The sequence below is a fragment of the Aythya fuligula genome, unplaced genomic scaffold, assembly GCF_009819795.1.
Source record: "Aythya fuligula isolate bAytFul2 unplaced genomic scaffold, bAytFul2.pri scaffold_31_arrow_ctg1_5, whole genome shotgun sequence".
NCBI classification, from domain to species: Eukaryota; Metazoa; Chordata; class Aves; order Anseriformes; family Anatidae; genus Aythya; species Aythya fuligula.
The window spans coordinates 4638-27929 of NW_022473983.1; the positions used below are offsets into that span (position 1 = coordinate 4638).

The following is a 23292-nucleotide window of genomic DNA, read 5'->3' on the forward strand; positions in this document are numbered from 1 at the left end:
CCAGCATCCAGGTGCCCTTCTTCTCCACGGGCTGCAGCACCAGCCCAGGGCCTGCTCCACCGGGGGCTCCTCCACGGGCTGCAGCGTGGAGATCTGCTCCATGTGGGACCCATGGGTGCAGGGGAACAGCCTGCTCCACCAAGGGCCTCTCCACAGGCCACAGGGGATCTTCTGCTGAAGAGAGATCCACAGGGGATCTCCCTGCGGCCTTCCAGTACGTAAAGGGGGCTCATAAAAAAGATGGAGAGCAACCCTTTGCTTGGGCAGGCAGCGATGGGGCGAGAGGGAATGGGTTTAAACTGCAGGAGGGGAGAGTTAGGTTAGACACGAGGACGTAATTCTTCACTGCCAGGGTGGGGAGGTTGTCCAGAGCCGTGGATGCTCCGTCCCTGGAGCTCTGGAGGTGGTCGTGCCAGCACCATCCAGTAGGTACTTGGTGGGCCAATACCCCCCAGTACTGCCCAGTACTCCCCAGAGTTCACAGTACCCTCCCAGTGCCTGCCAGTACTGCCTGGAAGCCCCCCCAGTATCCTCCCAGTGCACCCCAGTAGCACCCAGAACCCCTCAGAACTCCACCATTGACTGCAGTACTGCCCACAGTCCCCCAGTGTGCTCATAGTATCCCCCCAACACTGCCTAGAACACCACCAGCATTGCCTAGAGCTCCCCCACCATGCTCCCACTGCCCCCCAGTACCCTCCCAGTGCTGCCAAACTCAGCCCCCAAGCTCCCCACCACCCCCTGGAGCTGCCCATTCGCGTCCAAGCCCCCCAAAACCGCCCCATTCCCCCGCCCTGCACCGAAGCTGTGTGCCCACAGAAACACTCCCAAACCCACCCAGAACGCAGAGCAGAGCCCCCCCCCCAACACCCCGTGGCGGGGTGTCCCCATTGCCTGGATCCTCATTAAGGCCCCTCATTACAGCACCTCGTTAAGGCTGTGAGTACTGCAAAACCAGTGCTTTATTTCACAGCTTTGGCCGCCCACGACAGCGCCCAAATAGGGGGATGGGTGTTAGGGTCCTCCAAATCCCCCCAAAATACCCCAAAACTACGGCCTGGTCCCAGTCCCCCACGCCCAGGGATCCCCAGGCCTCCTGAGACCCCCAGATCACCCTGAAATGTCCCCAAATGTTCTCCTGGGACAATAAAGGGTCCTGCCGTGTTTTGGGAGGGGGACCCTGGATCTGCCCCGGACCTCTCAAACCCTCCATAGGGACATGGGAGGCACCCCGCCCCCCCCCCCCCCGGGTTCCTCCCAAGCCCCCCGTGGGGAAACGCGGTCCCCCCACATCCCCTTCCAAAGCCCCTATGGAGGATAGAGGGTCCCTCTGTCCTGTTGGGGTTCCCCCCCTCCCTATAAAGCCCCTGTGGGTGCCCCCAAACGGTGGGGACAGGCATTGGCAGCAAGGGGGCCCTGGTGGCCTCGTGCCCCCCCCTCTCACTTGGCCGTCATCATCTGCACGAACTCTGCCGGGAGAGAAGGGGATGCTCAGAGGGGATAGGGACGCAGCGGGGACACAGCAGGGGTTGGGGACATGGCGGGGGGACAGGAACACAGCAAAGACTGAGGGAATGGGAACGGGAATGGGAAAACGTGGAGTCTATAGGGACGGGGACAGAGCAGGCATGGGGGTGCCCCATGGGGACAACGGGAGGACACGGGGGGGGCCGATCCCTTGGTGACAAGGGACACGTGGTGGTCTGTGCCAGCAGCACCAGGACAAAGGGTTCTGCGAGGGGTGACAGGGGACACAAGACCCTATCCTGCTGGGACAGGGGACACGGAGCTGGGGGATGTAGCAGTGTCCTGGCCTGAGGGGCCCGCGGGTGACAGCGAGTGCCCCGTGGGGTGACAGCAACGCCCCGTGATGTGACACCAGTGGCACGGGTACCCCGCGGGCAGCGCCAGCGCTCACCCTCATAGTTGACCCGCCCGTCCCCGTCCATGTCGGCCTCGCGGATCATCTCGTCCGCCTCGTCGTGCGTCAGCTTCTCCCCCAGGTTGGTCATCACCTGCTGCAGTTCTGCCACGCTGATGTACCCGTCCCCGTCCTGGGGCCGGTGGGGACACGGCCGTGAGGCCACCGTGGCCACGGCCACCCGGTCCTGAGCCCTCATGTCCTGCAGCTCGGCCTCGGTGGGGTTCCGGCCCAGGGAGCGCATGACGGTGCCCAGCTCCTCGGCGGTGATGGTGCCGTCGCCATCCTTGTCGAAGAGCGAGAACGGCTCCCTGAACTCTGGGGACCGGCACTGCGGGGCCGAGGTCACACGGCTGCCCCCAGCCCCCCCCCCAAAAAGGGGGTCCTCCGGGGGGGTGGCGCAGGGGGGCTCACCGTCGGTGTCCACCTCCTTGATCATGTCCTGCAGCTCGGCCTCGGTGGGGTTCCAGTCCAGGCTGTGCCCCCTCCTGCACCCTGGAGCAAGGGCCCAGTCGGGGGGCTCTGGGGGCAACAGGGCTGTGCCTCACTGCCAGGGCAGTGCCTGGGGCTGCCAAAGGCTGCCCCAAGAGGGACCCAGGGGCTGGGCTCACCAATGAATCTGACGGCCTCAAGTCGCAAAAGGGTCTGCGTGTCCTGCAGGTAGGGCTGGCTCTGCTGCAGGTATTCTTCTACTCTGCCTCTGTCCTGCTGCAGCTGGAGAGAGAGAGAACGCAAGGTCACGGGGCTTGCACAGCCTCTCCAGGGTCTCCTCCAGCATCCTGGGGGCAGGGAGGGCAGAGGGGCCTGCAGAAGAGCCCCCTGGGGCTCTGTGCTGGAAGGAAGGGAGCGAGGATGCGGCTGCAGGCAGCGGGCTCTGGCCGGGCACGTTTGCCCAGCTGGGGCAAACCAAGTTGGGTTCTTACCAAGCACTCCCCGATCCTCCACGTCTGTTCTGTCTGGGCCACGCGCTTGAGCTCTTTGCGTTGCAGAAACTCTGCAGCCGTGGCGAGAGCTTCCCCAGAGGCCTGCGGAGCAGCAGAGGTTGGGAGGTAGCACCACAGCCTTGGGGGACCCTCTGTCCCCTCCTCTTGGCAGAGCTGCGAGCCTTTCCCAGCGCATTATGGGAGGCTGTGGTGGGGGACAGCGTGCACTGGGTTCAGTGGCCAAGGCAAGGCCACGGGACGGCCACCATTGGAGGCAGCTCACGCTGCCGGCCAGAGATCCCCCAGAGCAACCCTGTGGTGTCCACACAGCCTTGCCCACGTAACTGCTCAGCTCTGAGATCTGTACCTTTGCTACGCTCTCACTCTGGTCTCTCATGCGAAAGTAGAGTGGGAGAAGGCTGCTGTGCACCGTCTTCTTCATGACCGGCACCGCGGGGCCGGGGTCACACGGCTGCCCCCAGCACCCCCCCAAAAAGGGGGTCCTCCGGGGGGGGGGTGCAGGGGGGCTCACCGTCGGTGTCTACCTCCTTGATCATGTCCTGCAGCTCGGCCTCGGTGGGGTTCCGGCCCAGGGAGCGCATGACGGTGCCCAGCTCCTCGGCGGTGATGGTGCCGTCGCCGTCCTTGTCGAAGAGCGAGAACGCCTCCCTGAACTCTGGGGACCGGCACCGCGGGGCCGGGGTCACACGGCTACCCCCAGCCCCCCCCCCCAAAAAGGGGGTCCTCCGGGGGGGGGGGGAGGGGAGGCCCTCAGCCCCACTACCCGGGTCCCCCTGACACCACTTGGCCTCTGCTGAGTGCTCTGGTGACACCCCCAGGCACTCCCAGTTCCCCCTCTGGGTGTCCCAGTTTCCCCCCCCATCGCGTGACCCCCTCCCCCCCACCCCAAACGTCCCGCTCGCCATCCCACCTGCGATCTGCTATGGCCACGTGGGCAGCTGCGGTCGTGGGGGGGGGGGCTGTGGATGCTGGGGGTGGTTTGGGGGCGCCTCGGGGTGGGGGCACCCCACGGGGTGGGGGGCAGCGGGGGGTGGCGGGTGGGTCCCTGTGCTGACTGTGTAGAGCGTGTGGGTGACCAGCTCATAAACAGACCATGTGCACAGAACAAGCCTCTGGACAGATGGCCTGATCACAAATACTTCCAGTATCGGCGAGAATATCTACTCAAGCTCTCTGGGACTGGGTTTAGTTATCCAGTGCTCTGCTAGGAGTAGGACATCCTGACAACTTCTCAAAGGTTGTCATAGAATCGTAGAATCATAGAAACATAGGGTTGGAAAGGACAACCTTTCAAGATCAAGATCAAGATCACCTAGTCCAACTGTCTTCCTATCACCAATACTACCCACTAAGCTACTAAATCATATCTCGTAAGACCAGCTCCATTCCGGCGAGTGGTCCTTGGAAGGTGCATTCATCACTACGCCACCTTTACTGTAGACTTCATGGACAAATGACAGCATTGCTCTGTGAACCCCCCCACTGCCCAAACCTGCAGGACAGAGCTGAGAGGGAGCTGTAGGAGCTGGGCTGAGCTCCAGTCCTTCCCCTGGAACCACAAGAAATGGATTCCCCAAAGAAGGGACAGCAGCGTAGAACAAGATCTGGGCCACTGCTCATGGACAGTCCCTCTACAAATATCTTCCTCTGTCAAAAATATATAATGGGAACAAGCATGCCGAATGCACATGTGGGGTGCCAGTCTTTTTTAGGGGTGATACAAAGAGCTGGGGAAATATTTATCATCACAGCATGCAGGGAGCAAGTGGTTCTTCCTGAGCAGCCTCCGGCTGGGTCAGCAAGAGCAACACTGGACTGTGACGCTGTTGGTTAGCCCCAGTAGGCAGCTAAGCACCACACAACCACATCCCGTGGCACTGAGGAGAGAAGGAAAGCAACAAAAGTTGTGCGTTGAGATAAAAATTATTAAGCAAAGGAAAAGTGGAAGAAGAAGGACACACAGCACCATAGAAGCTGCTGTGAAGACAAAGAAGTCCTTCCCAGACAGACTCAGTACAGAAGTGTTGCAAGATTTTGTCACATTTACAAATGGGTAACACTTCAATCTTGATTCTGGAATGATTTGCTCTAGAAAAGATTTTATTTATTCATTTATTTGCTTAGAACTGTTTGCTTATTCCCCCGGTAAGAAGTTAGTCTGGTAGATGGCACTGGAACAGGTTGCCAGAGAAGCTGTGGATGCCCCATCCCTGGAGGTGTTCAAGGCCAGGCTGGATGGGACTTTGGCCAGCCTGATCTAATGGGAGATGTCCCTGTCTGTGGCAGGGGGGTTGGAGTTAAATTATCTTTAGGGTCCTTTCCAACTCAAGACATTCTATGATTCTACAATTCTATGGATGAAATGGCATTAAATACCTTGTTGAGAAGCAGCATCCAACAGCTGAGTCTCTGGACCAGAGAACTGACATTCCCATTAGCTGTCTGCAGCTGGGGGTGTCTGCCTCTAACCTTACTTTAGGGTTAGAAACCACGTGCCCCTGCATTTGGAGTCAAAACTTTGTCCCCCATAGACCACTGCCTTTCATACTTGGTGTTTGTTTTCTATCAGTTTCAGTGACAGAAGGAAATTACAATTAGAAATCCTACAGCCCATGGAACCACCAGGGATAAAAGTTGGCTCCAAACCAGTGGGATTCTCTGGGTCAGGGCTTTGTTTTGTCCTCTGCTGCTCAGTGGAGGGAAGGATCATGACAGCTTACGGGATCCCCCATGTCCTCAGGGCTGCCTATGGCTGCAAATGGGACCCCAGAAGGGACCATCAAAGGCAGCACCTTCTTGACCACCTTCTTGGTGGTTGAGATGCCTCTGATGGCCTTCCTCAAGGCCCGTGGTGGAAGGTGCCATAATGCTGGTGCCAGCCAGGGACAGCAAGAAATCTCCTGTGTCGCTGCCAGCATGAAGCAAAGGCAGCTGCTCACGACGAGCGTGTAGCACGAGAAACAAGATGAGCTGACTGTCTCATGCACCATCCCACAGCCTCCTGTGATCTTTCCCACAAAGCAAGAATCAAATGGCCCTGTAGGACTGGGTCTGCCCTTGAAGCTGATGGAGCCCTGAGCAGGGCTCAGGCTCAGAAAAGCCTTTTCAGCCTCTTACCTTCTCCACAGGTGTGGTGCCCCTGATGGGACACAGAGTGTCCTAGCCCTCACTGCCAGCACCACTGCCTGGCAGGAGCTCAACCCATGTGCCAAGGACTAGGAGGGGTCCTTGAGCAGCCCCTGCAGGTGCAAGATTATCTGAGGAACCATTCTGCAACTGCATTATTGAAACCCTTAACTAGGACTCGATGTAGGAAGACATTAAACAAGGGAAGGACTTGGCTGGTTTGATTTTGATGAACAGAAAGGAGAAGTTTTTCCTTCTGCAAGCTGTTAGGTTCTTGCTGTGTGGGTGAAATGTTGGTCCTTCACCACCTCTAGCTTGAATCATTTTTGCAGGTGTGTCTTCCTTATGCAATCCTTTCTTTTTTTTTCTGACCTAACATGGACTCAAGTTGCTGTTGCTGGTGCCTGATTTTCACAGTGCCATTTGTAAAGCACTCCACCAAAGGCCACCAGAAGTTCCCAGGTACCTCCCGGGCTTGTGGCACCCTGCCTGCCATTCTCCACTCCACCTCCTATTTGCTGCGTCTGGTCAGGGCAGTATTGCTGCAGCGTGTTCTGATTCTAGACCCACAAAAAAATTGAAGGTCTAATGGCTTAAAAGAAAAACACTGAAGCAACAGGATTACATATAAGAATATCCTCTGTGTGGGGGGAATGCTGGCACAAAAAGGGATCTCTATGACAAGCAGCTGCAGTTTTGCCAGGTTAAATCCAGACAATGCAAGACTTCACAACCTCACTGGGCAACCTGTTCCCCTGTTCCATCACCCACACAGTACAGAAGGATTTTCTGACATTCAGGCAGAACCACTTGTATTTTAGTTTGTGCCACTGTCTCTTGTCCTATTACTGGACATCACTGAGAAGAGCATGGTTCCATTTTCCTTGCACCCTCCCTTCAGGTATATATGTTGATAAGATCCACCCCGGGCCTTCTTTCTTCTAAGCTAGGGTCCTATATCTCTTAGCATTTCATCACCTTCGGGGCCCCTTCATGAACTCTCTCCAGTAGTTCTGTGTCTCTTGTACTGGGGAGCCCAGGATATCATTGGCCTTCTTTGTGGCAAAAGCACACGCCTGGCTCTTGTTCAGCTTGCTGTCCTCCAGGACCCCCAGATCCCTTTCTGTCAGTCAGGAAGACAGTGACAAAGGCCTTCCTGAAGTCCAGGTAGACAGCAGCCGCTGCTCTTCCCCTCGTCAATCAGGCTGGTCATTCAAAACCGAGATGCAGACAAGACTTCGAAGAGGGTGTTGAGTAACTAAAATGGGTAGGAAGGGAATATACAAAACCCTGGAACAGAGGAAACACCTCACACTGAAGCACCAAAACCTTCTGCTTAATGGCAAGAGCAGTGATGTTCACAGTGAAGACACAGGACTGGAAATCTGAGTATTTCCTTTGGGGGAAATGTTGACCCCAGAAAGGCTCTTTGCTCTGTGGAGACACAATTCTGTGAGGTTAAAACAAGAAAAGTTGCAATGTGACATGCAAAGCTTTGGAGGAAGCATACCCGTTACATGGTGACAAACCCTAGAAATAAAAAGTCCTCAAGATCTCTGCTTGGGAGATCACTGGTAGCTCATGGCTGGGCTGGTGAGCTGCCCACAGCCATATGTTGGGAAGAGGGAGCTCAGCATGGTCCCGTGCTGAGGCACATCTTGGGCAATCTCATTGATGGAGAGAGGGAAACACTTGGCTGTACATGACAGCAACTACAGAAGATGGAGCATGGTTTTATAACACAGCCATGAAGTCTTTACCTCCTGAAAAAGCTTCCTTTCCTAGGTTTTCTAACTCCACTTTTTCAGCTGGCTCCATTGATTCAGAGAAGAGACCGTCATTTTGGAGGAAAATCACGCTCTTACAGAGATCTTGTTCATTTATTTTTCTAGGAGAGCTCTTCCTGTGGAGCCGCTCTGTAGGTCCTCTTCAATGGACATCTTTGTTCTCACTGAGGTTGGTGGACACATTTTGCAAGTGTCTAAGGGCTTACGTTTGTGGTCAGCTTCACACAGGCCAGTAAATGCATCAGCTGAGATTTGGTTCATGACTGTGGGAGTAAAGTTAGCCCATAGCAAAGGCAAGCTGATGCAATTGGAAGTAGTAGCTCACTTGCTTTGCAGGCTTTGCTGATGGGCACCGCAACACCACAGAGCTGGGAAGCTGCCAGAGCTCAGCAGTACCTTGATACACAATACAAACATGGCCCTGAGTTTGCAACCCCCTTACAGAACAGGCATTTCCCCTTGAAATTCATTCTACACCTATGCTTCTTCTCTACTAAATGGCTCGCATTGCAAGGTTGCACCTAGGACACTTAATTGTCAAACAGTCACTGGAGTGGAAATTTAGGTTTCCAAATTAAATACTACTACTACTACTACTACTACTAAAGATTTCATTGAATTTCGTATTTCCAATCTCAGTGTGACTGGAATTTGTTGATTTTCTCTGTGTAGTGGGTTTACGTGGCAAGGTTTTGGTAGCAGGGGGCCATAGGGGTGGTTTCTGTGAGAAAGATCTAGAAGCTGCCCCATGTTTGGGAAGGGCCCCATTGTTTTCCAGAGCTGAGCCAATAAGTGATGTTGTTTTGCGCCTCTGTGAGAGCATATTTAAGACAGGGAAAAAAACGCTGCGCCACACAGCAGCCGGGAGAGTGAAGGGAGTGAGGAACAGCCTTGCAGGTGCCAAGGTCAGTGTAGAAGGAGGGGGAGAGGTGCTCCAGGCACCAGAGCAGAAGTCCCCTGCGGCCTGTGGTGAGGAGCCTGGTGAAGCAGGTTGTCTGCCTGCAGCCTCATGGAGCACCACGGTGGAGCAGGGTTCCACGCTGCAGCGCGTGGAGGAGCCCACGGTGGAGCAGGTGGACCTGCACCGATGGAGGCTGCGGCCCGTGGAAGACCGCTGCCAGAGCAGATTCCGGGCCACACCTGTAGCCTGTGGAGAGGAGCCCACGCAGGAGCAGGTGACCTGGCAGGAGCTGCTGCCCGTGGGGGACCCAGGTTGGAGCAGTTTGCTCCTGAGGGATGGACCCCGTGCTACAGACCCATATCTGGAGCAGTTCTGGAAGAGCTGCTGCCTGTGGGAAGCCCACTCCGGATCAGTTCAGCAAGGACTGCATCCCGTGGGAGGGATCCCACAGCACAAGGGATGAGAGTGACCGAGAAGGAGCGGCGGCGAAGAAGCACTGTAGACTGACCATAACCCCCGTTCCTTCGTTCCCCTGCACTGCTCGGGGGGAGGAGGTGGAAGAGGGTAGATGGGGGAGAAGGTACTTTTTGCGAGCGGTTGTGGTGAAGCTCGGCTGCCCACCCAAGTAAAACCACCACACTCTCTCAGAGAGGGGTAAGGATTTTTGCTCAGGAGTTGGCAGGGCTGATAGATAGGGCTTTAAACTAGAGTCGAAGGAGGAAGGGGATAAAACCAGACATGCCGCTGATGAGCTGAGGGATGGTGCGCTAGAATCAGAGGGACGGTGTGCTAGTGAGGTCCTGCGGTCAGCTCCACAAGGCGCTGCGTGTAGGGAGGCGCATTTGAAGTGCTTCTACACAAACGCAGGCACTATGAGGAATCAAATGGATGAGCTAGAAGTCTTGGCCCTGTCCCACAGCTACGACTTCATTGGCATAAGCATAACCAGGTTGGATGAGTCCTGTGGCTGGTGTGTTGCAATAGATGGTTACAGGCCCTTCAGGAGGGACAGGCGGGGTAGGCGAGGTGGCGGGGTGGCGATCTATGTGAAGCATGGGCTGGACTGTGTGGAACTTCAAGTGGGCAATGGCAAAGTTGAGAGCTTCTGGGTAAGGATTAAGGGATGAACAAATAAAGGGGATGTCGTTGTGGGAGTCTATTACAGACCACGTGGCCAGGATGACAACGCCGATGAATTGTTCTTTGCGGAACTAAGAGATGCCTCGAGATCAACTCCCCTTGTCCTTATGGGGGATTTCCACTTGCCAGACGTCAATTGGGATCACCACACAGCTGACATGAGCAAGTCCAGGAGGTTCATAGAGCACCTAGACGATAACCTCTTGGTGCAGGTGCAAAGGGAGCCAACTAGGAAAGGTGCCCTCCTAGACCTATTGCTGGAGAACAGAGAGGGGCTTGTGGGAGACGTGGCAAGTGGTGGCCATTGGTGGCCAACTGGTGACCATGAAGTGGTAAGGTTTAAAATTCATGGTTACAGAAGGAAAACTGCCACCAAACTTCGGCCCTAGATATGGGGAAAGCAGACTTCAGGCTGCTCAGGGAAGTAGTCAGCAAGGTCCCCTGCAAAACTGCTTTTGAAGGCATTGGCGTCCATCAGTACTGGTCAGTCTTTAAGCACTGCCTCCTAAAAGCACAAGATCAGGCAATTCCAAAATATCAGAAGTCAGGCAGGCGGGGCAGAAGGCCGGCCTGGCTGACCAGGGATCTTCTACTGGAGCTTAGGTGAAAAAAGAAAGTGTACGACTGCTGGAAGGAGGGTCAGGCGACGAGGAAGGAATACAGGGATGCTATTAGGGTTTCACAGAATCACAGAATTTCTAGGTTGGAAGAGACCTCAAGATCATCAAGTCCAACCTCTGACCTAACACTAACAAGTCCTCCACTAAACCATATCCCTAAGCTCTACATCTAAACATCTTTTAAAGACCTCCAGAGATGGTGACTCAACCACTTCCCTGGGCAGCCCATTCCAACTCTTTCAGTAAAGAAGTTCTTCCTAACATCCAACCTAAAACTCCCCTGGCGCAACTTAAGCCCATTCCCCCTCATCCTGTCACCAGGCATGTGGGAGCACACACCAACCCCCACCTCGCTACAGCCTTCTTTAAGTTACCTGTTGAGAGTGATAAGGTCATCCCCTGAGCATTCTCTTCTCTAGGCTGAACAAGCCCAGCTCCCTCAGCTGCTCCTTGTTTGTAGGGAGAAAATTGGTGTGGCCAAAGCCCAACTAGAGTTGAAGCTGGCCATGTCTGTGGGAGACAATAAAAAAGTTTTTTTTAGATATGTGAACAGAAAAAGGAGAACCAAAGAAAGCATTGATGGGTATCCATCAAAAAAGGAGAACCAAAGAAAAAAAAGCTACTTGTTGGGGAAGGTCTCCTCACAGAAGAAAATGACATAGGCAAAGCAGACACGTTTAATGCCTTCTTCGCCTCCATCTTCAACATTGATGATGGGCTTTGGGACCCAGGGTGCCCTGAGCTGGGACTCCCAACCGCCCCTGAACGTGTGCGGGATTTACTGCTCCACATGGATCCGTGCAACTCCATGGGTCCGGCTTGAATTCATCCCAGGGTGCTTAAAGAGCTGGCTGACGTCATTGCGGGACCTCTCTCAATTATTTCTCAACGATCTTGGGAATCTGGAGAGGTCCCAGTACACTGGAAGCTGGCAAATGTCGTGCCAATTTTCAAGAAGTGTAATAAGAAAGAAGACCCTAGCAATTACAGGCCTGTCAGTCTCACGTCAGTGCCTGGTAAAATTATGGAGAAGATGATCCTTGAAGTTATTGAAGCGCACCTGGGGGACAATGCAGTCATTGGTCCCAGCCACCATGGGTTCATGAGGGGTAGGTGCTGCCTAACAAATTTGATTTCCTTTTATGATAAAGTCACCCATCTAGTTGATCAAGGGAAACCAGCTGATGTGATCTTTTTGGAGTTCAGCAAAGCTTTTGACACGGTTTCCCGTAGGATCCTACTGGACAAAATGCCCAGCATACAACTTAACAAAAACATTGATGAGTGAGCAGCTGGCTGACGGGCAGGGCTCAAAGGGTTGTGGTAAATGGGGCCACATCTGGCTGGCGGATGGTCACTAGTGGGGTCCCTCAAGGCTCCATTTTAGGGCCAGTCCTCTTCAATGTTTTTATAAATGATTTGGATGTAGGACTAGAAGGTGTTTTGAGGAAATTTGCCGACGAAACCAAACTTGGAGGAGTTGTGGACTCGGATGAGGGTGGAAAGGCCTAGAGGGGAAGACATATGAGGAGCGGCTGAGGGCACTGGGCCTGTGCAGCCTGGAGAAGAGGAGGCTGAGGGGGGACCTCATCGCAGTCTACAACTTCCTTGCGAGGCGGAGTGGAGAGGCAGGAGACCTTTTCTCCATTAACACCAGTGACAGGACCCACGGGAACGGGGTTAAGCTGAGGCAGGGGAAATTTAGGCTTGACATCAGGAGGGGGTTCTTCACAGGGAGGGTGGTTGCACACTGGAACAGGCTCCCCAGGGAAGTGGTCACTGCACCGAGCCTGTCTGAATTGAAGAAGCGATTGGACTGTGCACTTAGTCACATGGTCTAAACTTTTGGGTAGACCTGTGCGGTGCCAGCAGTTGGACTTGAACGTTATGGGTCCCTTCCAACTCAGGATATTCTACGATTCTACGATTATTTCTTCATTATCTCTAATTCAGGAATGTGTGCAATAGTGCAAAGCCACCTGCAAATTCCTTTCCCACACAAGACCCACAAGGATCATTGAGTCAAACGCCAGGCTCCACACAGAACCGCCCGATACCAGAGAATGTTAGAGCGTTGTGCAAACGCTTGACTTGTCTTGACTTCCTGCAGGCTTGGAGCCATGCCCAATGCCCTGGGCAGCTTGTCCCAGTGCCCAACCACTCTCTCAGTGAAAAACCTTTTCCTAACACCCAGCCTCAGCCTCCCCTGTCTCAGCTCCGTGCCGTTCTCTCGGGTCCTGTCACTGTCCCCAGAGAGCAGAGCTCAGCACCTGCCTGTGGTGCAATTGCCTGAAGTAACTAGGAAAATAAAACTAACATTCACATTTTAAAGAAAATGCACAGCATTGAAAAGGCTTTCAGGGTAGGGCATAGCTGCATTACCTGAGCGTTCCCTAGGCTTCCAACCTTGGATGCTATTGTGCTGGGGGAACCTGGTGTGCTAGCTCTAAGGAACAGTATAGAGCGTAGAGCAGAGTGGAGACACCACGGCTAGGCTCTGTGACCAGGTGGGGACTCATAGAATCATAGAATCCTAGAATATCCTGAGTTGGAAGGGACCCTTAAGGATAATCAAGTCCAACTCTTGACACCGCACAGGTCTACCCAAAAGTTTAGACCATGTGACTAAGTGCACAGTCCAATCGCTTCTTAAATTCAGACAGGCTCGGTGCAGTGACCACTTCCCTGGGGAGCCTGTTCCAGTGTGCAACCACCCTCCCTGTGAAGAACCCCCTCCTGATGTCAAGCCTAAATTTCCCCTGCCTCAGCTTAACCCCGTTCCCGTGGGTCCTGTCACTGGTGTTAATGGAGAAAAGGTCTCCTGCCTCTCGACACCCCCTTACGAGGAAGTTGTAGACTGTGGTGAGGTCTCCCCTCAGCCTCCTCTTCTCCAGGCTGAACAGGCCCAGTGACCTCAGCCGTTCTTCGTACGTCTTCCCATCCAGGCCTTTCACCATCTTCGTAGCCCTCCTCTGGACACTCTCCAACAGTTTCATGTCCTTTTTATACTGTGGTGCCCAGAACTGCACACAGTACTCGAGGTGAGGCCGCACCAGCGCAGAGTAGAGCGGGACAATCACCTCCCTTGACCTACTAGCGATGCCGTGCTTGATGCACCCCAGGACACGGTTGGCCCTCCTGGCTGCCAGGGCACACTGCTGGCTCATATTCAACTTGCTGTCTACGATGACCCCCAGATCCCTCTCTTCTAGGCTGCTCTCCAGCGTCTCATCACCCAGTCTGTACGTGTAGCCAGGGTTTCCCCGTCCCAGGTGCAGGACCCGGCACTTGCTCTTATTGAACTTCATGCGGTTGGTGATCACCCAGCTCTCCAACCTGTCCAGATCCCTCTGCAAGGCCTTTCCACCCTCATTCGAGTCCACAACTCCTCCAAGTTTGGTGTCATCAGCAAACTTGCTCAAAATACCTTCTATTCCTGCATCCAGATCGTTTATAAAAATATTGAAAAGTACCGGCCCTAAAATGGAGCCTTGAGGGACCCCACTGGTGACCGCCCGCCAGCCTGATGCAGCCCCATTTACCATAACCCTTTGGGCCCTGCCCGTTAGCCAATTGCTCACCCATAGTATGATGTTTTTATTTAGCTGTATGGTGGACATTTTGTCCAGTAGGATCCTATGGGAAACCGTGTCAAAAGCCTTGCTGAAGTCCAAAAAAATCACATCAGCTGGTTTCCCTTGGTCCACCATACGGGTGATCTTATCATAAAAGGAAATCAGGTTAGTTAGGCAGGACCTACCCTTCACAAACCCATGCTGGCTGGGACCAATGACTGCTTTGTCCCCCAGGTGCGCCTCAATAAGTTCGAGAACCATCTTCTCCATGATTTTACCAGGCACTGACGTGAGACTGACAGGCCTGTAATTGCTAGGGTCTTCTTTCTGACCCTTCTTGAAAATCGGCACAACATTTGCCAGCTTCCAGTCTACCGGGACCTCTCCAAATTCCCAGGATCGTTGAAAAATAATTGAGAGAGGTTCCGCGATGACGTCCGCCAGCTCTTTCAGCACCCAGGGATGAATCCCATCCAAACCCATGGACTTGTAGGGATCCAGGTGGAGTAGCAAATCCCGCACATGTTCAGGGTCGGTTGGGAGTTTGTCATCCCCACCGTCCCGGTCCTCCAGCTCAGGGCACCCTGGGTCCCGAAGCCCATCATCGGCATTGAAGACAGAGGCAAAGAAGGCGTTAAGCGTCTCTGCTTTGCCTATGTCATCGTCTGTGAGGAGACCTTCCCTATCAAGGAGCGGCCCTATGTATTCTTTAGTTCTCCTTTTTCCATTCACATATCTAAAAAAACCCTTTATATTTTCTCTCACAGACACAGCCAGCTTCAACTCTAGGTGTGCTTTGGCCACATGAACTTTCTCCCTACAAACACAAACAGCATCCCTGTATTCTTTCCATGACACCTGGCCCTCCTTCCAGTAGGGAAACACTCTCTGTTTCCGCCTAATCTCCATTAGAATGTTCCTGGTCAGCCACGCCGGCCTCCTGCCCCGCCTGCCTGACTTGCGATATTTAGGAATTGCCTGATCTTGTGCTTCTAGGAGGCATCGCTTAAAGGATGACCAGCACTGGTGGACATCGAGGCCTTCAAGAGCAGTTTCCCAGGGGACCTTGCTGACTAGTTCCCTGAGCAGCCTGAAGTCCGCTTTCCCCATATCTAGGGATGAGGTTTTGGTGGCACTTTTCCTTCTGTCACCGTAAATTTTGAACTTGACTCGATTGAGTCAAGTAAGTTTTCGTAAGTTTTCGTAAGTTTTCGTAAGTTTTGAATTTGACTCGATTGTTCCTGTGTACGCTGAGACCAATAAGCTGCACTTTTTGCTACCCTGAGCCAACGGCCTGTCATGTTTTGACAAATGCTGTACTCTAATGTACTTTTGCTCATTATAATATCATTAAAATGCCAAAACACACCTCCATCCCAAAAGCTACCTGCTTCCAAGGTGCGACCACCCCTCACTGAGCATGTACTCTGAATTTCTCAGAGCCTATTACTGTAAACAGAGACAAGAAACCTTTTCACCAATCATAACTAAAATATGCTTGACTAGAGTCACTCAAGCTACACCTCATAAATTGGCCTAAGAGAGAGGTTGTGTCAGGGAAGATACCATTGTTAGGGAAGATGCCATCATTAGGGAAGATACCACCATCAGGGGAGATGCCATCCCAAGGGAATACACCATCCTGAGGACCTCCTGACTCCTGGGATCAGTCGACGGGCTGAGCCTCTCTTCTCCCCCTTTGGGTGAGATTTGAACACTAGGTTATATCGTGTGTCTCTGCGGAAACTTGGGAATCTCTATAGAGTCTTTGTGCCTTTTAACGCGTTCATTTCCAGGCTGCGCACCTGTGTCACCTCTGTATTTCATACATGCTAGCTTGCTTTTGCAGACAGTAACTATCGCCGGCAATCCAAAGAACCTGTGTACCTGTTGCTGTACTAAACTGCACTTGATTGCATTGTTCCTAGTCGTGATAGTTCTCATTAAATGCGACTAGAGTAAGGGTGGTTATACGTTATTGGTGAATCTGTGACCATGGTAGTTCAGTGCTCTGAATCCAACCAGACCCCTAACGGTTAATGCGTTATTGGTGAATCTGTGACTGTGATAGTTCAGTACCCTGAATCTGACCGGACCCGTAACGGTTAATCGGCTACACCCCTAAATGCCACACTGCCCCTCCACTCCCCTCGTGAGGGAGCTGCAGGCCGCCAGGAGGCCTCCCCTCGCTCTCCTCCAGGCTGAATTCTGACGCATATTCAACTTGCTGTCGACCAAAACCCCCAGATCCCTTTCTGCAAGGCTGCTCTCCAGCCTCTTTTGCTGGCCCTAAAGTGGAACCCTGGGGAACCCCACTAGGGACTGGTCAACAGCCTGATGCAACCCCACTTCTATAACCCCTTGAGCCCAACCCATCAGCCAACTTTTCACCCTAAACAGCATGTATTTATCTAGCTGTACAATGGACATTTTGTCCAGAAGGATACTGAGAGAAACAGTACTGAAAACTTGATGGAAATCCAAAACTTGGCATCCCTTGGTCAACTAGATGGGTGATGTTGTCATAAAAGGAAATTAAGTTTGTTAAACAGGACTTTCTCCTCATGAACCCGTGTGGGCTGTGATCAACGACTGCATTGTCTTTCAGGTGTTCTTCAATAACACCCAGAACAGTTTCTCCGTATTTTTACTAGGCTCTGAAGAGACACTGGCGGGTCTGTAATTATCGGGCTCTTCTTTCTTGCCCTTCTTGAAACCTGTCACAACGATTGCCAGCCTACAGTCAACTTGGACCTCTCTGGGCTCCCAAGACCATTGAAAAATAATTGAGAGAAGTCTCACAAGGACATTAGTAGGCCCTCTGAGAACCCTGGAATGAATCCCTTCAGGCCCCGTAGACTCATATGCATCCAGTGTGGGTTTAGCTGGGAGGTTTTTGTTACCGCACTCATGGTCCCCCAGCTCTGGGCCCCGTGGGTCCCAGAGCACATCATTGCTCTTGAAGACAGAGGCAAAAAAGGCATTAAATGGCTCTGCTTCGCCTATGTCTGTGTTTGTGAGGTGACCATCCTCAGCAAGTAACGGACCAATGTTTCCTCTAGCCCTCCTTTTGCAGTTCACATCTTCAATACACAGATTAATGTATATATCTGCATTGTCGCCCACACTACTAGCCAGCTTCACCCCTGAGCTTTGCCTGCACGAATTTTCTCCTGACAGAGGCAAAGAGCACCTCTGTAGCCCTGCCATGTCACACAACCTCGCTTCCAGTGGCCACACACTTTCTTTTTCCACTTAAGCTCTAGAAGAAGATCCCTGCTCAGCCAAGGTGGCCTCCTGCCCTGCCTGCTTGACTTCCGACATTTTGGAATCGCCTGCTCCTGTGCTCTTAGGAGGTCGTGCTTAAAAAGATGGACCCCAATACCTGCCAAAACAGCTTCTCAGGGGATCTTCCTAAGTAGCTCCCTGAGCAGCCTGAACTCTGCCCTCCCCGTGTCCAAAGTTCACAGAATTGGAGGGGTTGGAAGGGACCTCAAGAGACAATCAGGTCCAACCCCCCTGCCAAAAGCAGGTGTACTGGCAGTTTTCCTCCTATCGCCAAAGACTTTTAAACTCAACTGCTTCATGATTGCTATGGCCAAGATGGCCGCCCATCACCACTTCACCCACCGCACCCTCTGTGTTCACAAGCAACAGGTCTAGGATGGCACCTTTCCTTGTTGCCTCCCTCAGTAGCTGTACCAAGGAGTTGTCATCAAGGTGTGTGAGGAATCTCCTGGACCTGCTTGTATCAGCTGTGTGGTCTTCCCAGGTAATGTCTGGCAAGTTGAAGTCCCCCATCAGGACAAGGGCAGTTGAGCTAAGAGAGGTCTCTCTTAGTTCCTTAGCGAATAATTCATTGGTATCGCAAACACCCACTGCAACATCCAAGTGATTGGTTTCTCCCTTAATCCTTACCCAGAGGCTCTCAGCCGCGTCCTTGTGCCAGCCCCTTGCCTCGCCTGCCCTGCCTATCCTTCCTGAAGAGCCCATAACCGTCCATCACAGCACACCAAGTCTCGCTTGTTCTGGGACGGAGCTGAAGCTTCCAGCTCCTCCTGCTTATCCCTCCTGCTGGGTGCATCGGTGCAGAAACATTCCAAATGTGCTCCAGTGTACCCAGCGTGGCATGGAGCAGGCAGAAGGATCTCACTAGCACACAGTCCCTCCCATTTTGGTGTGCCACTTAGCAGATTCTGTCGGGACAGAACAATAATGGATAATGCTCAGAGGGCCTTACGGGGCAAGTGAGCTTTCTAGAAACATCTTTTACCCTGATCTCCTGGGAGGCAGCAGACTTCTTCATGGGTTGGGTCAGGTTGGCATATGCAGCCCTCTGATCTGCTCACAAGGGAGTCACTTATGACAGTAACCCTTCTCTTTTTCTTGATGGAGGTGGTCGTGATACTGGGGAAGGCTGACTCTCCCTTGAACACCCCTCCAACCTGGATGGACCTTCATGCACATCATTGTTTGTGTGTCCATTAGTTCCAGAGTCTGTTGTTTCAGGGCACCTGAAAGGAAGGTGAGGTAGGCAAGGAGGGGTTTGCCTGCTGCCCTGAGCAGATCTCAACTTCCATCCCTTCGTCACTGAGATCCACTCCTTCTGCCTGACGGACAGAGGGTAGGGGATCCTCCATTTCCTCTGCTGTGTCTGCCTGACGCATCTGTCCCAGGGCTGGCAGAGTACAGTTCAACCTTCTCCGACTCCCTGGTGCTCCTCAGCCTGCCCACCTCCTCCCGAAGCTCTGCCAGGAGGCTGAGCAGTTCTTCTACCTGGGCGCACCTACCACAGGTGGACTCACCACTGCCCTCAGACCCTGACAGAACACACACGCACACCCTGCAGCCTGAGACCTGGACACGAGGAAACGGCCTCGAGTTGTGCCAGGGGACATTTAGATGGGATGTCAGAAAGAATTTCTTCATGGAAAGGGTGTAACTGGCTGCCCAGGGCTCTGCTGGAGTCCCCAGGCCTGGAGCTATTAAAGAAATGCGTGGACTTGGCGCTAAGGGCCATGGTTTTGTGGTGGGCCTGGTAGTGTTAGCTGACGCTTGGACTTGAGCTGAAGGCCCTTTTCCAAGCGCAAGGGTTCTGTGACTCTTTCATTGGTTGAGTAGGTGCCATGCAGTCACCGGGCCCAGGGAAAAGACGTCCTTGGTGGCCTCCGAGTTAGCTCAGCGTCATGGCACCGAGTCACTTTGAAGGAGCTGCTGGAATAATGAGACAACAACCTAGTTCTATTAAAATATATATTGCTCTTTTGAGGACTGCTGCGGGGCTAGCAGCACCACAGCAGTGGAAATCTCCGTCCTGACGTTGCGTTATGCCTTGACGTCAGGATCAGGGTGGTTTGAACTGCCAGGGAACGGACCATGGGTTCCGGGTCGCTGTCTGAAGGCTGGAGGGCTGCAAAAGAAAGAAGAGCAGAGATGAAAACCCACTCCTTGCAGAGATCCCCAGGCATCCCCTGCAGACCATGCCAGCCCTACTCGACTCTTCCCCAGGCCAGGAGGAGCAGGAGGGACAAAGGAATCTGTTGAAAGCTGCTGCTCAGCAATGTCCCAAATGCACCCACCAGTCCTTCCCCACCCGCGCACCACAGGTCAAGTGGGGCACCTTCACAAGCTGGTTCCCTCACCACCTGCCTCCATCCCCTGGGAGGATTCACACACTCCAGGAATCTCCTGGACTCTTTCCTCTCGCTATTGTGCTTCCCCATGAGAGCAAGGGCTAGCAATCATGACCCTGCTCCTAGCTGCTTGTAGGCTGTTTCATCTCCCTCTTCGTCCTGGTTGCGTGCTCTACAACAGGCTCCCACCTTCTGTCAGCCTTACTGCCCTTTTCCCTGACTCTTCCTCAGGGACACTCAACCCTTTCAGCGGCACTGCCCAGCTCCAGGCTGGGAGGCCATTCCCTGACACCACAGGCCACCCCGTCTCCTCTCCCTCGTTCCTATGCCTGCATTGCTCTTCCGCCCTCCTCAGCATTTCCCTGGAGCAGTGCAAGGCACGGGGGCCTCTGCCGCTGTCCCCCCAGCCCTAGCACACCCCCCACTGCCCTCACTCACCGCTGAGGATTTCATTCAGCTTCTCCTCGCTCTGGTCCTTGCAGTAGCGCGCAGCAAGACCTAGACACAGAGATCCCATCAGAGCCCCGCTCCCCAGCACGCTCCCAGCAGCGCAGCCCCTGGCCTGGCCAGCCAGGCTGTGCCCCCTCCTGCACCCTGGAGCAAGGGCCCAGTCGGGGGACTCTGGGGGCAACAGGGCTGTGCCTCACTGCCAGGGCAGTGCCTGGGGCTGCCAAAGGCTGCCCCAAGAGGGACCCAGGGGCTGGGCTCACCAATGAATCTGACGGCCTCAAGTCGCAAAAGGGTCTGCGTGTCCTGCAGGTAGGGCTGGCTCTGCTGCAGGTATTCTTCTACTCTGCCTCTGTCCTGCTGCAGCTGGAGAGAGAGAGAACGCAAGGTCACGGGGCTTGCGCAGCCTCTCCAGGGTCTCCTCCAGCATCCTGGGGGCAGGGAGGGCAGAGGGGCCTGCAGAAGAGCCCCCTGGGGCTCTGTGCTGGAAGGAAGGGAGCGAGGATGCGGCTGCAGGCAGCGGGCTCTGGCCGGGCACGTTTGCCCAGCTGGGGCAAACCAAGTTGGGTCCTTACCAAGCACTCCCCGATCCTCCACGTCTGTTCTGTCTGGGCCAAGCGCTTGAGCTCTTTGCGTCGCAGAAACTCTGCAGCCGTGGCGAGAGCTTCCCCAGAGGCCTGCGGAGCAGCAGAGGTTGGGAATTAGCACCACAGCCTTGGGAAGGAGACCCGCTGTCCCCTCCTCTTGGCAGGGCTCCGAACCTTTCCCAGCGCGTTATGGGAGGCTGTGGTGGGGGACAGCGTGCACTGGGTTCAGTGGCCAAGACAAGGCCACGGGACGGCCACCATCGGAGGCAGCTCACGCTGCCGGCCAGAGATCCCCCAGAGCAACCCTGTGGTGTCCGCACAGCCTTGCCCACGTAACTGCTCAGCTCTGAGATCTGTACCTTTGCTACGCTCTCGCTCTCATCTCCCATGTGAACGTAGAGTGGGAGAAGGCTCCTGTGCACGCTCCTCTTCATTTCCTTCTTCCTTTGCCGCAGCACAGCCTCCGTCACGGCTTGGAAGAGGCAGATGGAGTGCTCCCGCACCTGGCTGGACTCCTGGCAGGGAGGAGGACAGGAGGAATTTCAGCATTAGCGTGGCTCATGTGAAGGGAGCTCACAGAACTGTGAGATGCTTCAGCGCTGGATCCTTCCCAGAGGAGCTGCTCGGGGCAGCTGCAAGGCCTGGTGCCTGTGAAGGGCAACGCAATCGGTTGCCATCGCAGGCTGCCTGCCAGCCACCCCACTTTCGCCACCAGCCGCACCAGCCATGCCCAAGCAGAGCTCCCCAGCGCCTGGGCTGACGAGGAGACTGGGAAGGCCCTGCCTGAGTGCTGCCCACAGGGTCGGGCTGAAGGGCAGCCCTCGTTACAGGGGGCCCAGCTGAGGGCTCGGGCTCCCGCAGCACACTTACGTGGTCAAAGAGTGGCAGGAGCTTCTCAGCCAGCTGCAGAGCTGGGCCACTGGCCTTCCTCCTCTCCACATGAGCCATCATGTTTCTCAGGACACGCAGGGCCTTGAGCATGATGTCTGTGTTGGTGTCCTGCAGGGCCTCCGCGATGTCTGGCAGCACGACCTGAAGTTTTCTTGCCTGTAGGAAAGACACCATTTCCCTTCCGTGAAGCAGTGAGAGACCACCCTGGGCAAAGGGCTCTGGTTCCTGAGCACCAGCCTCCTGCCCTGCTTCCTGGCAGCGGGGAGGGACGGGAGGGCAGAAGAGCAAAGGCCCAGGCTGCCAACATGGCTTTGCTTGACGATGGCCCACTCACCTTCTCAGGGCTCTCTGACACGGTGCAGAGCCCTTTCAGAACCATCAAGCGCATCTCTGGGCTTGGGTGCTTCAGGTAACTCTGGAGGTGCACTGGGTTACCAAACTCCTCCTCAGAAATGTGATTCTGGGCCAGCATCTGCAAGAAAGAGCAGTGAGAGCCTGGCAGGGCCTGCAGGGCTCCCTGCAGCCTCTTCTTCTCCCACCTTTGGGCAGGGATGGGGCAGCGCCAGCTGGCACCAAAGAGGCACCAGGCGCGGGGAGCTACGGGGGCTTGCCGGCCCCAGGGACCATGCGTCCGTACGTCCTGCGGGAGCTGGCAGTTTGGGGGTAGATGGGCACAGGGCTGTGCCTGTGTGCCTGAAGGGGCACACGTAGCCCTGCTGGGAGCAAGGTTTCATCTGGGAACTCACAGCCAAGCGACGGATGCAGGTGTCTTCGGTGACTTCGGTGCACCAGTTGCACAGCGGCAAGTCTTCCGTCATGATGTTTAAAACTTTCTCCAGGGTCCTCGGCATGGCCAGGATCACCTCCCACATGCCCAGGTCAGTGCTGCAAGCCCAGAATACTCTGTCAGTGAGGCTGCCTCAGCCGCAGGGCCACAAACCGGGCCAGCCCCAGAGGAGCCAGGCTGTCCTGCAGCCCCTGTGACTTGGGGAGCACTGAGGGCCCAGCCTGGGCAAGCAGGAGGGGGCTGAGCTGGTGTTCCCTGGGGGCAGGGGGACTCTGGGCTGCCTTGGACAGCTGGGCTGCTGCAGCCCTGGCTGGCCCAGTAGGGCTGGAACACATTGGTGGGAAGGAGGGCTGTGCTCCCTGGGGATGTCCTGCTCTTTGCCATGGCTCTGGCAAGCAGAGAGTCTCCAGGTGCATCTCCCGACATGGAACAAGCCCTCAAGGATGTCAAGGCCAGGACCTGTCACATGGCGGAGAGAACTGCAGCAGGTTCTTGACTTCTTCCCTGGACATCTTGTTGGTCAGCTGGAGAAGCAGGGAGTCCAGGCACTGCCGCGCCGATGCCGTGTGGATGCTGCCCAGGTTTTTCCTGATGCACTCCATGATCTTTGGCACCTTGGGGGACAAAGTGGGAATGGTGTTGCCAGCAGACTGCAGCCATTTCCACAGCTGCCACTCAAACTTTGGCCCCTTCCATTGCTCTCTGCTGGCTTCACGTGGCTTCTGGAGCCCAAGAGACCCCGATGTGCCAGGGAGGCAGGGAGGGAGGCAGGGAAGGAGAGAGGAACAACGCCTGGAAGAGCTCAAGGGCAGGGCCATGGCCACAGGCCACTTACATGTGTCAGCCAGTAGTCAGGGTCCTCCAAGACTGCATCCAGCACACTGCAGGCCCCCTGCTTGTCATGGATGCTGGAGTCTGGTAAAGCTTCAAGGG

General features: G+C 54.7%; 1 protein-coding gene across 1 annotated transcript; it reads right to left on the reverse strand.

The window, feature by feature from the left end:
- Positions 1-1440: 1440 nt before the first annotated feature.
- LOC116501563 (calmodulin-like) lies at positions 1441-3461 on the reverse strand. The gene is made up of 4 exons (XM_032207167.1): positions 3382-3461; positions 2103-2208; positions 1919-2054; positions 1441-1469 (listed from the first exon to the last, which is right to left on the reverse strand). The coding sequence occupies exons 1-4, from the start codon at positions 3444-3446 to the stop codon at positions 1441-1443; spliced, it is 336 nt and encodes a 111-aa protein (XP_032063058.1). The 5' UTR covers positions 3447-3461.
- Positions 3462-23292: the final 19831 nt, after the last annotated feature.